This window comes from Uloborus diversus, chromosome 1, assembly GCF_026930045.1.
Source record: "Uloborus diversus isolate 005 chromosome 1, Udiv.v.3.1, whole genome shotgun sequence".
Taxonomy (NCBI): domain Eukaryota; kingdom Metazoa; phylum Arthropoda; class Arachnida; order Araneae; family Uloboridae; genus Uloborus; species Uloborus diversus.
Window position 1 is genome coordinate 179,740,120 of NC_072731.1, and position 14,760 is coordinate 179,754,879.

The following is a 14,760-nucleotide window of genomic DNA, read 5'->3' on the forward strand; positions in this document are numbered from 1 at the left end:
AGTCGTTTTGTGACTGTTTACACTTTAAAACAGAAAGATGAAGTTTTAAGCAAATTCATCCACTATCATAAGAAAATGGAAAGAATAACGGGAGAGAGACTTGTTAGCATTCGTACAGACAACGGGGGCGAATTTTGCAATGAAGAGTTTGAACGGTATTTAAGTTCTTACAGTATTCAAGCCCAAAGAACAAATGCTTATACACCAGAGGAAAACGGGATTTGAGAACGTTTCAACAAGACAGCTTTAGATGGGATAAAATCAATGCTAAAAGACGCGAAAATGAACAATGAATGGTGGGCGGAAGCGTTATATTGTTTCACTTTCACTTGGAATCTTATTTGCCATAAAACAACCAAAACCCCTTTTGAAATGTTTTTCGGCAGAAAACCCTCGGTAGTATTCCTAAAAGCTTTCGGAAGTAAAGCTTTCATTAATGTTCCAAAACAACGGAGAAATAAATTCGAAATGCGTGCAATTGAGGGAATAATGATCGGATATGCGATAAATACCAGAGGATATAGAATTTGGTTAATTAACGAGCAAAAAGTGATTAAAACTTGTAATGTTAAGTTTAATGAAAATAAGAATGCAGTGGAAGAAGTCCTGGACCCAATAGAAAAACCTAAAAAACGAACTCAATACTCGGAATTCTATTACGAGTTAGATGAGGAAAAAAGCACGCAAAATCGCGATGAAGGTGGAACATCTAGTGAAGATTCAACTGAGAAAGTTTCCGAAGAAGAAAACGGATCTGAATTTGCGAAAAGCGCGTCAGAATTGAATTGGATTAGAAATGCAGTGCTGAGACCAGACAGAACGCGAAATGACATTTATTATTTCTTAGAGGGAACGAAACAAAGATTTAGATCATGTAATGATATAGAAAAATATTGCATAAGTAAAAATTTAAAATTCGAAAAACAGCTGTTTGATTTTAGCGGAAAGAATGTTTTTTCGGGAAAGATTAAATTTGCAAATGATACGGAACGGGAAACTGAAAAAAAATGAAGCAAACATTGTTGAGGTGAAAATTCCGACAAGTTTCAATGACGCTATAGAATCCGAAAATGCTCAAGATTGGATCGAATCCATGAACAATGAGTTAAATACTATGAAAGAAAGAAAAGTTTTTGAGTTAGTTGAGAGACCGCCGAACAAAACAATACTAGGAAATAGATGGGTGTACAGCGTAAAAAGAGATGTAAATAATCGAATTTCAAGATTCAAATCGAGGTTGGTAATTTTAGGTTGTCAACAAAGGAGAGAAGATTTTGACGCTATTTTTTTGCACAGTAGTCAATTTCTCAATTATTAGACTATTTTTTTGTATTTTGGTTTGTTTTTATAGTTGGAAAAATTGTCAAGTAGACATCAAAAACGCTTATTTATATGCCGAATTAAAGGAAAGTATTTATATGCACCAACCCGTAGGTTTTTGTAAAGATAAAAATAAAGTGTCTTCTGAAAAAGTCAATCTACGGACTACATCAAAGCGGAAGAAACTGGTATATAGAAATCGAGAAAGCATTAAAAAATATTAATTTCATTAAAGTAGAATGGTGTAATTGCGTTTTTAAAGGCGAAAACCATCGGATTACTCTACGTGGATGATATCGTAATATTCGAAAAAGAAAATCAGTATATAGATGAGGTTATAAAAAGTCTGCGAAAAATTTTCGATTTGAAAGTCCTCGGAGAAACGAGAAATTTGTTAGGGATCAAATTTTGTCAAGATCATAAAAATTTGTATTTACATCAACAAAGTTACATAGAAGAAATTTGTGAAAAATTTAAAGAATATAAAATCCCAATAACTTCTTTACCCATAGTAAAAGGAACTGTTATTTCAAAATTAGATTGCCCAAGTTCGAAATGTGAAATAAATGAAATGGAAAGAATTCCCTATCGAAGTTTGCTCGGGAGTTTAGCATTTTTAGCAAACCGTACTCGCCCCGACATAACCTACGCGGTAAATGTTTTATCGCAAGTGCAGGAAAATCCCGGAATCAAACACTGGGAAATACTACTTAAGCTTCTGGGTTACGTTAGGTCTACCAAAGAATATAAGCTGAACTTGTCCAAAGTGCGAAACATCGAACTGAAAAGTTTTTCAGATGCCGATTACGCTGCAAGTAGGGACGACAGAGTTTCATTGGGAGGAATGATAATTTTTATCGACGAAGTTCCTATCGTGTGGAAAACAACGAAGCAAAAATGTGTGAGTTTGTCCTCGATGGAATCCGAATATATCGCATTAGCTGACGCGACGAATGAGTCTGTGTGGCTGAAAAATGTACTAGCGGATAAAAATTTGAACTTCAGTCTTGGAGATTGTACTTTACTTTGCTACAACAAATCGGCAACTGATTTCACGAAATCAAGTGTAAAAAATGAGCGAACGAAACATATAGATGTTAGATACCATTTTATTCGCAATTTAGTAAATGATGAAATTTTCAATTTGAAATTTGTTTCTGGGAAAGAAAATGTTGCAGATTTGTTTACGAAGCCACCTACTAGATTGGAGTTGAAGAAATTTTGTGATAAAGTGTTTGTTTGAATGTGCTTTCTTTTGGAAAGAATGACTTTTCCGGACTTCAAGTTTTGACCAGCGAGATGCTGCGTGATTTTGAATTGCATGCATTTACTTTGAACTTTTTGACTTTATTCCAAAGTGAACTTTTTGAACTTTAGTTATGCTGAACTTCTTACTTATTAGATTTTCTTCAAATTTCAATTTTTTTTTTTTTTTTTTGATTTAATACTGGTGATATTTATGTATTGTGTTTTTGAAATGTTAGTTATATTTGCAATTGATGTTTTTGATGTTGTGAAAGTGATGGTATGTTTGAAGAGTGCTTAGCACGGGAAGGGGGCCGATGTTGGCTATCGGCAGAAAAGTTATCGATTCCCAGGCAAATTCATGCTTGCACGTCGGCTGGGTGCGGGCTGACGTGATTGACGTCATCGCCAATCGGCACGTCCCGAGTCGACGTGCATAAGACATGTGCATTGAGATGAAAGGAGGTGGTGTTTGGAATGAATGAGTGAGTGAGGGTGACTATCAAGTTGATAGATGGAGATCGTTTTTGTTTTTAAGCGATTCTGTTTTTATTTTATTATCCTGTAAATAGTTATGATTGAGTGTTCAAATAAACGACGAGTTTTTAAAAATTAGTTTTTCTTTCAAAAAACAACTGCTAACATGGGTTTAGAACGTTGGGAAAGTTCAGGAAAGGAATTATTTTTCCAACAGAAGGCCGATGCAATGCTGTAGAAAATAAATTGGAAGAAGAAGATAGAAAATTTCATCAACTTAAAGAAGACAGCTTTAAAGACCTGGAAAGGAGATTGGCGACCGCGGAAAGCAGCTCTGTACAGTTTGGCGCTCCCACATCGGTTGCTCGACCGTCCATTAAACTTGCCACATCTGATGGGAAAACTTCGGGGCAGGTTTACAAAACTCAATTCATGATAGTGGCGGAAGCGAACGGATGGGACTCTGCTACCAAGGCCTGCCATCTTGCAGCATCCCTGAGAGGTGATGCAGTGGACATTCTTCAGACCCTTCCGGACAGCCAGCGCCTGGATTTCGCCGCCCTCACATCTGCATTGGAGCTTCGCTTCGGTGAGAAGTGCTAGATAGATCTCAGCCGACTCCAGTTGAAGTCCCGTTTCCAGAAAACCGGAGAAACCGTGCAAAAGTTTTGCGATTGTCCTGCGGATGTTCGAGACAACCTGGCACTCAACTACTTCATCGACGGAGTTCGGAATCCTGAAATCCAAAAGGCCCTCCGGATGGTGGATGTAAACGACCTGAAATCTGCTTTGGTGTATGCGATGAGATACGAAGCCGCCCAAGGAGCTACCCGTGTGGATCGCCATCCCATCCGGACTCTGGAAGCTGATGAGTCTGATTCCAGGTCTTCCCATCTCGCTGAACTTGAGAGACAACTCGGTGACTTGGCAAGACATCTGAACAGCATAACAGCCCAAAAGAAACAAGAGCAGAAGTGTTGGAAATGCGGTAGTGAAGGGCACCTGCGAAGGAGTTGTCCGGCTTGCCAAGCTACGCGAGGGAAGGAAATCACCTCTACCAGAGCTCTGCAGATTTCCTCTACTAGTAGTGGCAGTGATGGACTTTTCATTTACGCACATGTAAATGGGAATCCTTGCAAACTGATTGTCGACACGGGAGCCAATGTGACAATCGTTAGGACAGATGTGGCTCGTGAATTTGGATTGAAACTGTTGTGGACATCACCACGCGTAAGTCTCCAGACTGTGACAGGTGACAAAATTGAGATTGAGGGTAAAGTGGACTTGGAAATAGTGTTTGGGAATGCCACCTACCATCATACCGCATTCGTTGCTGATATCACGGGCCCCTTCATTCTCGGATTGGACTTTTTAAAGAAGTATGACTTCAACCTCGACTTCAAGACTAATGAGCTGCACTCGACAAGAGAAGACATAGCCGTTTTCCCAGCAGAAAGTGATGTAAAGTCCGCTCATCAAATAATAGCCCAAACAGATTTATCGATTCCCTCAAGGTCAGAATCATTGATACCTGGCTCCATTGAAGAAAACAACAGCTTTAGATTCGGCCTCATTGAATACCCTAACCTAAACAATAACCTAAAAGGAGTGCTGGTAGCATCTACGCTTGTGGACCTTTCTAAGGATGTAATTCCTGTGAGAGTCGCCAACGTGAGTGAAAGGCCAAGGAATATCCGGAAAGGTGAAGTGTTAGCAACTTGTACTCTAGTAAACTGCATCATTAGAAGAATCAATTTCCCCGAGACTGTGTCTTCTGCGTCCTTGACATTGAAGTTAATTGGGAGTGCGCCATTATCGAAAGATCAAAGAACTGCTGCGGAACACTTGGTGGACGACTTCAAGCATCTGTTTTCATCTACATCGGAGGATGTTGGCCGTATGAATTTAACGCAGCATAGGATTTACACTGGAGAACACCCCCCTATTAAACAGCATCCAAGACGACTACCGTTCGCCCAGAAGGAAGAGGTTGAGACCCTCCTGAAAGAAATGAAGGAGAATGACGTCATCGAACCGTCATCCAGTCTTTGGGCCTCTCCCATCGTCTTGGTCCGAAAGAAAGATGGCTCCACCAGATTTTGTGTTGATTACCGACGGCTGAATGAAATCACCAAGAAAGACAGTTACCCTCTTCCACGGATAGACGACACCTTGGACACTCTTTCCGGACACAAGTGGTTTTCGACCCTGGACTTGAAGAGCAGCTACTGGCAGGTTGAGATACACCCTGATGACCGAGAGAAAACAGCGTTTACAACTGGACAAGGCTTATGGCAGTTTAAAGTGATGCCCTTTGGCCTCTGCAATGCACCAGCTAGGTTCGAGCGTCTTATGGAGACAGTGTTAAGGACTTTCCTACGAATCCTGTCTGGTCTACTTAGACGATTTCATCATCGTGGGAGGCAGCTTCGGTGAACATCTGGCTAATCTTAGGAAAGTGCTGAAAAAGCCTAAAAAAGCCAATCTGAAGTTAAGCCCGTCCAAATGTAATTTGTTCCGCCGGGAAGTGAACTACCTTGGTCACATCATCTCTTCTGAGGGTGTACAAACCGATCCAGAAAAGGTATCTGCGGTCAAGGGTTGGAGTCGTCATGAATTCATCCATCAACTGAAAAGTTTCCTGGGACTCTGCACGTACTGCAGGAAGTTTGTGAAGGGTTTTTCCAACATTGCACGACCTTTGCATAAGCTGACGGAGAGCAAGCAAAAGTTTGAATGGTCCAATGAATGCGAAGATGCATTTCTACAACTGAAGGAGGCTTTAACATCAATGCCTATTTTCTCATATCCTCAGCCTGGAAAATCCTTCATCCTAGACACTGATGTAAGCCACGAGGGCATCGGAGCTGTTTTATGCCCAGAAATTGGCGGCAATGAACATGTCATCGCTTACTGGAGCAAATGCTTATCAAAGTCGGAGCGGAATTACTGCGTCACCAGAAAGGAGTTACTGGCCATAGTGAAAGCTGTAGAACACTTCCATCATTACCTCTACGACCGAAAGTTTCTGCTTCGGACAGATCATGCCTCGTTAACTTGGCTTTTGAACTTCAAGAATCCGGAAGGCCAGATAGCCAGGTGGATACAGCGGCTCCAGGAACATGGAGATCAAGCACCGAAAAGGGTTGTCTCAAGGTAATGCAGACGCTTTATCAAGGAAACCCTGTACTGTGAACTGCAATTATTGTTCCCGAATCGAGAAACAGTATGGAACGACTAGCCCTACTGCCTATCAGGTGACAGTGACTCCAACATCCTCAGAACCTGATCCATGGAGTAACGACCAAGTTCGAAAAGATCAACTTGAAGACCCCGACATAAAACCAATTTTGGAGTTCATGGAGAGTGACAGTCGGCGACCTAGCTGGCAGGACGTTTCCATCTTCAGTCCTGCAACAAAAAGATACTGGGTTTTATGGAACTCGCTCCATTTACGGAACAGCGTACTACACCGAAAATGGGAATCTGACGACAGCAAAACATCTAGTTGGCAGTTACTACTTCCCCGATCAAGGATTTCAGATGTTCTGAAAGAAATACACAGTAGTGCGACTGGAGGACATTTTGGTGTCTTGAAAAACCTCAATGAAGTTCGGGAGAGCTTCTTCTGGAGCAAGGCGAAGGATGACGTGGAGAAGTGGTGCCATTCTTGTGACGCCTGTGCTGCTCGGAAAGGACCAAAGAAAAGAAGCAGAGGGAAGCTACATCTGTACAACGTTGGAGCTCCTTTCGAACGAATTGGGATTGACATCCTGGGTCCTCTACCAAGAACTGCTGATGGGAACAAATACATTCTTGTTTCCATCGACTACTTCACCAAATGGCCAGAAGCATATCCCATTCCAGATCAAGAAGCTACCACCGTAGCAGAGACTCTAGTCCAGCATTGGATCTCGAGACATGGAACACCTTTGTAGATCCATTCTGAGCAAGGGAGGAATTTCATCTCTGCTGTGTTTAAGGGCCTATGTCAAATTCTTGGAATTGAGAAAACTAGGACAACACCACTACACCCACAATCGGACAGCATGGTGGAGAGATTTAACCGCACAATCCTGAATAATCTCTCGCTTATGGTCTCCAGAAATCAACAGGATTGGGACAAGAAGTTACCTTTGTTCCTGCTGGCCTACCACAGTGCTGTCCACGAGACTACCGGATATGCACCCATCTCAGATGCTCTTCGGACGAGAGCTTCGGCTACCTTGTGATCTCGTCTTCGGTCGTCCTCCGGATGCGCCTTCATCGCGTGAGGAGTACATCCAGGATCTCCAGGCCCGGTTGGGACACGTTCATGACTTCGCACGAGAGCGAATCAACATCGCGGCGGAGAAGATGAAGACTCGATACGACACAAGATCTACTGGACATGAATTCAACGAAGGTGACAAGGTTTGGTTATGGAATCCCATCCGACGGAAAGGCCTTTCACCCAAATTGCAGTTGCATTGGGATGGACCCTACAAAGTCCTTAACCGACTGAATGGCGTCGTAGTGAGGATCCAAAAATCACCTAATGCAAAACCTAGGGTAGTACGTTATGATCGGTTAGCCCCATACTATGGCCATAGTTCATGAGTTTTACATAAACAACCATGGTTGATAACATAAAAGTTGTAGATAATTTTTTTGCTTTTAATGTTTAGTAATATTTCTTGTTATTATTGTGTTTCCTATGCATTATTGGTTATTATTTAATGTGTGTATTTGTGAACTTGTGATAGAAGTTTGGCACCCTTTCTGGGGATTATACTGCCCGGGACGTGCAGTCCTTAGGAAGGGGGCAATGTTACAAATTCTGTAAATAGTAATTATTGTAGTAACGTAACCTGTAAATAGTTTCCCGTAATGAATATACAGCCCCTATACATTCGGTTGAAGTATATGGTCCCCCTATTTTTCATTGATAAGATTCGTGAATGAATAAAAAGAAGAAATAAAATAACAGTCTACTATTTTCGAGAAGCATTTCGAATCTTGTGGAATATTTGAGAGCTCTCTTTTCGGTGTGTATACAGGGTTCATACTCTATTTGGATGAAAAAATTCCATGACTTTTCCAGGACTTTTTCATGACTTCATGAAAATTTTCATGACCTTGTTACATGAAGAGAATAGTACTATTTAATATCAAACTTGCCTTTTTTTTTTGGGAAAAGAGCATTAGCAAAACTTATATGTGAATGCCACTACCTGATTGAAAAAGTATCAATGTACACCTAAAAAACTGAATAATTTTTACCTGTTCTCATCATATAAGTTTAAGTTAAGTAAAACTACAGTGAATGATACTTAAATGTCAACTATTTTTTTATGAACAGGCAGAATGATAATGATTGGGGAAAAGGTTAAAGGAATCATTACTAAGTTTCAATAAATTTGCTTCAAAAGTTGCCTTTTAGTGTCAAATTGACAATTTTTTGGTTCTTTAAAATAAAGCCACATTTTTTAGTAAATTCATGTTTCTAAACCAGATATTTATTTTTGAAAAGATAAAAACATTTCATAGTAAATAAATCTTTTGATTTAAATGTAATTGCTTGCTTATTTGTACATTTTCAAATGCATATAAATTAATAGGTTCAGAAATTCCAGAACATGTTTGAATGATGACATGAACGTACCAGTGGGTCGCATAGATTAGTTTTGCTGGCCGTATATTGGGCACTACTGTTTTTGAGCATTAGAATTCCCCTATTTCTGTATTCTATCGCATAACTAAAGACTGTCCAAAATCTTCAACAAATTGAGATAAACTCTGATAAATTTTAAGGGGTCTAAGGACCCTTAACCTGTAAAAAATACATGTTACGCAAAATTTAATTCTGAACAATTTCATACCTTATTTATTACCATACGCAAAAAACTTTTCAAGTTATCATGAAAGTGCAAAAACTTTCCCCATTGAGATTTATGTTTACAGCAGTTGTTTAAGCCTCTTTTTCTCAAGCGTCGGTTTCTCGTTTTGCGCACATGATATTTTAGAAAGTTTCTTATGTATTTCCATAAAACTTTTCATGCATGTTTGTCTGGTTTATTTTTATGATCTAAACCTAAATTTTAACTAAAAATAAAAGTTAATATTTAAAAAAAAATATTTTCCCCCAAAATTTTGAGATTAACTTATAAAATTTCAAAAAAAAAAAAAATTAAATAAATAAATTTAGGTTCAGATCATAAAACTAAACCAGACAAGCATGCACAAAAAGTTTTACAGAAATATATAAGAAACTTTGAGATATTATGCGTGCAAAAGGAGAAACCTGAAAAAACGCAACCTGTGAAAAAGAAACTTAAACAGCTTCTGCTAACATAATCTCTACGAGGAAGTATACACATTTTTTCGATAACTTGAAAAGTGTTTTGCGTATGGTAATAAATAAGGTATCAAATTGTTCAGAATTAAATTAGGCATAACATATATTTTTTCCAGAAAATCGAACATTTAGAAAGTTAAGGGTCCTTAGACCCCTTAAAATAAAGATTTAGGAGTGATGGAAACGAACTTGGATGCAAATGCAATGTTTTTTTAGATCGTTCAATTTTCCAGTTTAAATAGCTTTTATGGTGCAATACTAAATCACTCAAGATTTCTAATGCTCTTTTTGGCTACTGTTACTATTTCCCAGAACATTTTTCCATGACTGAAAATAAATTTCCATGACTTAGACGGAAAATTTCAATTTTCCATGACTTTTCCAGGTCTGAAATTTGCTTATTTTTTTTCCATGACTTTCCAGGATTTCCATAACCCATACGAACCCTGGTATATAAGCCGTTACGCTGGATAAAAAGTTGAGTTTCGATTGAGAATTTGTACTGAGAGTGTATTAGCTCTGTTTATTGCGAGGCATTTCACTGTGTTGTTTTCGTATTTGGAAGTAAATACGTGTGTAACCGTTGAGTTTACGGTGTTGAGTGATATTTATTTAATTGCTGATGATTAATTTAGCAGTTAGTAACAATTTCTCCTGTACATAGTGTAAATAAAGTTCCTGTGTTTTTATCAAGAACTGTGTCGTCCTTTCAAGAAAGTTGGAAGTCGCACTGGATCCGTTACAATATTTTAATTTATAATATTCATAAATAAAAATAGTTTAAATTTAATGTTACTGAATAGACGGTCAATCCACCCAGATTCAGGAACAGACTATGATTGATATTTGTTTCAATACTTGTATCCCTTACAACCACATATCGTCGCCTCAGAGCAACAGTATGATATCTTAGTGTTATTCTTGGAATTAGATGTGTTACTGTTGTTCTTAGGCGACGATATGAATAATGTTTAAAACAACTTTTAATTTTTCTCTGCTATTGACTTATGATTTTACAGAGGTCATCAAAATTCATACACTAGTCAAAAATGGGGTAACCACCATAAGAGGTGTACAAAACTATATAATGGGATTTCTTAACTACACATGGCACTTTCTATTTTTATGAATAGACAGTAAAAACACAAAGTTCTTCTGCAATCTTTTAATTATTAGCTCACCTGACTTTATACACACTGCATCTTTATACAAAAGGAAGGGGCATTATGATTATGCTCCATGCAGTGGCAGATATAGTGGAGGAAGCAGGGGCCCTTGCTCCGGGCAGCACCTTCTGGGGAAGAGGGGCAAATATATTTCATACTTCCAAGTGCCTTTTCGTTGAAACTTGTAAGAACAACTTGAAGGAAGATGGGCAAGGGCAGCAGTGTCATAATTTGTCCCAGTTCGGAAAAAAATCAAAGCTTTGCTGGCACTTTCTTGCCCAAAAAAAAAAAAAAAAAAAAAAATCTTTTTTGTTTAAGATTTCAGGTTCAATGTTTATACAGTAACCCTTTGTTATTCTGCACTTGTCAGGAGACAACAAAAGAGCACAATGTATCCAAAAGGCAATATGACCAGTCATAAAAAGTAAAGTTTCAGTAAAAGTACTACTTAATGACAGGTGCATTTGGAAAAGTTTTGTTTATTATCATATTATAACTTGTTTTTCAAAAAAACCTAAGAAAATTAGTTTAATAATTGCTCTTTTACAATAAAAGAAATAAGTAAAAATAGTTTTCATTGTTTTATGGTGGAAAACAAATTATAAGTTGCAGCTTTAACTGAAATGAACGAAAGATGTATAGATAACATACCATGCCAGGTTTGTTCATTAAAAAAAAAAAAACTTGAAATGAGAAACATGTTTTATTTTTTTTAGATGTCAAATATAAAGAAAAATTTTTTTTTACTGTCATTCATTTTTTGGGAGGCAAATGAAAAGAAAGCGCAATATATCGAAATGAGCGTTATAACAAGGAGTGTTGTAACAAAGGGTTACTGTATCTTGCAGGTTAGCTTTATTCCTTGCTTTTGTACTCTCAACATGCAAAAAAAAAAAAAAAAAAAACTAAATAAATATACATTTTGTGTTAGTTAAAGGAAAACTTACCTGTTAGTTGCTGCATTGTAGCAATAATTTGGCAAGAAATCAAAATTCAATTCCCAAAAGACATGAAGGCAAATTCGTCCATATGGAGCAAGGACATTGTGATTAGCTTCTCTGAACATTGCATCAAAATCATCTAAAGTAATGTATTTTCCTAGTAGCTTATGGGCTAATTTGTTCACATTTATTAAGCCTTCCAGTTCCTAAATTAAATATCACAGCTAAATGAATTTTCATGTTGACGCAAAAGTATTTCAAGCAAAATCATTGATCCCATAAGCATTTCGAAATATTTTTAAAAATAAGAATAAATGTTTCAATTTATGAATAAGCTATCTTTTTGAAATAGGAACAAATTAAACAAAAATGTGGCTTAAGCAGCACCCAATACTACAGGTATACAGTAAAACCTAAGAAATCTGAACTAATTCTGAAAAGTTCACATTTATCAGATGGTAAACTTAAACTCCTGTTATTACATCAATGATAGTCTGAAAATCTGTAGAAGTACAGAGTGACTGTGCTAACGCTAATCCCATTAGCAAGCAGATTCAGTTTGCAGAGGTGCTCCCCCCTCCTGTAATTGGAAAAGCGCACCCCCCCCCCCAAAAAAAAATGAAAAGAAACTTTAAAGAACCTCAAAAATTTTAATGGTGCAGTTTCAGCCATGCCCCCCCCCCCCTAGATGGGCGCCCCTGCAGTTTGGTATGTCAATGAAAGATTACTGAATTCAAATCTACACATACAGTACAGAGTGGTATCGTACATTGTATTCAAGTGTTTGCTAAAAGTAGCTGTCATAAAGAAACTAACTTTAGAAAAGTTATTGATTTTTTATATTTTCAAATTTAATATTTATACTTTCACTTCGCAAGGTGCTTGGACTATGTGGAAATTTAGGTCTCGGGGTTGGATTTCAGAGGTTCTAATGTACGTTTAAAATCAGCTCATTTTAAGAGTAAATTTCAATTTGTGAAAAAAAAAATATATAAAAACATTTATACACAAGAAATAACTTACAATTACTCCTGTTATATCTCCTGCTTCAAAGCGACTTATTGCCAAATCTAAAGACTTCTGTAATGCAGCATTGACTCTTTGTGCAATTAGTCTGTTTAAATCAATTGATCGACCTAAGAGCTGAACATGCCGTTGCTTCAATAAAGTTTCGTAACGATTTGCTGGAGGATAATGAAAACATGTTCCATAGCTAGCACATTCTGCACGAAACCTTTTGTCCAAAAGAATGCTCCCAGCAAGGTGCTTGTAATATTGAAATATTTGTTCACTCAACTTGTAAACAAATGAATCAAAACATAAATTCACTTCAGCTTCAACTTCATCATACAAGAATTGCTTCTTAAATTTTGTAAGTGCATAATAAGCACTGTCATTATACAAATCAAGAGGATAAAGAACACACCTGTAAAAATTTAAAAACAGCAAATGAAATCAAAAGATAATTTTACATTAGACAAGTGAATGAAAATGATTATTTTATAGCTTACAAATTTTCAACATGTCTGTAATAGCAGGGTTAAAAGTAAAAGTATACAATTGTGTAAAATCTATTACAAATATGTAATCAGAAAAAAAAATGATGATTATAATCAGGGATGCGCCAATAAGCAAATTGGTTGATTACCGATTGATCAGCAATTTGAATATCAATTCTTGAAAATTGCTTTTATTATTGTATACTACATAATAAAGTAGACTACATGTGTTATACATATGTTACATACATGTTATACATGTTATACATATATTTATAGTTAAAATATACCAGATAGGTGGTGCTAAAAGCAGAGTAAATATTTTAACATTTGACTTTGCCCCACATTTTCTACTTGGAATTAATTCTTCACATTCACAATTATGTGAACTTCAGCTGTGAGGATTCATTTCAATATTTCATTCAGTTTTATGCAAATTTTGTATTGTTTGTCTTTATTTTAGGCAGACAATTTCATGCCACATGTTATACTTATGTTGTAGAAAATCATATTCATTTATTGTTAATAAATTTATTCAACTTGTTCAAGAAATCCTTTAAGATTTAAAAATTATTAAAAAGTATATAAAATATATTCTTCCTGCCAATTAATCAGCAAAATTAGACCGATTACTGCATATTAATACACACATCTCTAACAATAACTATAACTACTAAGAATCTGTTTTATAACAATAGACCAGCTATTACATTCCCTGAATTCTCTAGAATATCTATGCCAATAACAAAATTCTTAGAAAAAGCATATTTTCAATATTACAGAAAGTATATTACAAAAAGCTAAAACTAATCTGAAATGCATTAACTTTGCTCAGTTTTTAAATTATTCTTAACTTATGAGTTAAAACTTCTATTTATACGTTATTTCAATCATTTTATGATTTCTTACATTGAAAAATAGAGTAGGATAACAATGTTCAATTCGCTAATAAATATAGGAAAATAAAGTAAACTGACAAAGAAATCCAATGAAACCATACGAGAGATTTTAAAACAACATTAAATTTTGTTTTCTAATCAGAAAAATAACCCAGATTTTTCTCAGGTTTTCAAAACTTCCCCACATTTTTGTTTATAGAATTACACACCAATTTTCAAAGTTATGTAGGTTAGTAGACACCTTACAACACTTTTTACAAAGTTAAATCTCTACAGGTCTATAAGATTATAAATTTATTTTTAAAAAAAGATAAACAGAAAATATTTATAGAAAGCATTAAATTTATTAAATACACTGCACAAGGTATTAGTTTAAACACATGAATCCTATCACTTCATTAAAAAGAAATGTTACTTACTCCATCATAGATGGATCTTTAGTTTTGAGAATATGATCGGTCAAGATCCAAGGCAATGACATTTCAATGGGAAACTGAAATTTAATAATTATTATTAACATTTAATGACGTAATAAGGCTCAATTTTTATCTTTTTTTTTCGCTTATTTTTCTTTATTATTATTATTTTTTAAACATAAATTGCACGTTTTTTAGGTAAAAGTTTTTAAGGTCAAAATCCATGAAATTTGTTTGGAATCAATTATGCAAGAATGTCTTGATTCATATTGCCTAAATTTTCTAGTTTTTTAATGTTTAATCAGCCATAACTATTTCACTGAAATTGAAACATTTTCTTTCAATTTTATTTGCGCAATTCTCCCACATTTAAAATTAAGGTTAGCTTTTTTTTTCCTGGTGGGGGGGAAATGGGGGGCAACTTCATTTAAGGACAGCCTCATTTGAGTTAGCAAATTTT

The 14,760-nt window shown here is 36.2% G+C and overlaps 1 protein-coding gene across 1 annotated transcript in view; it reads right to left on the reverse strand.

The window, feature by feature from the left end:
• LOC129233707 (cytoplasmic FMR1-interacting protein-like) overlaps positions 1–14,760 on the reverse strand; it is a 94,363-nt gene that overhangs the window by 16,368 nt on the left and 63,235 nt on the right. The window contains exons 17-19 of the mRNA XM_054867685.1: positions 14,304–14,377; positions 12,510–12,912; positions 11,493–11,692 (exon numbers count right to left, since the gene is read on the reverse strand). Coding sequence (XP_054723660.1) covers positions 11,493–11,692; positions 12,510–12,912; positions 14,304–14,377 — 677 coding nt within the window. The remainder of the gene's footprint in view (positions 1–11,492; positions 11,693–12,509; positions 12,913–14,303; positions 14,378–14,760) is intronic.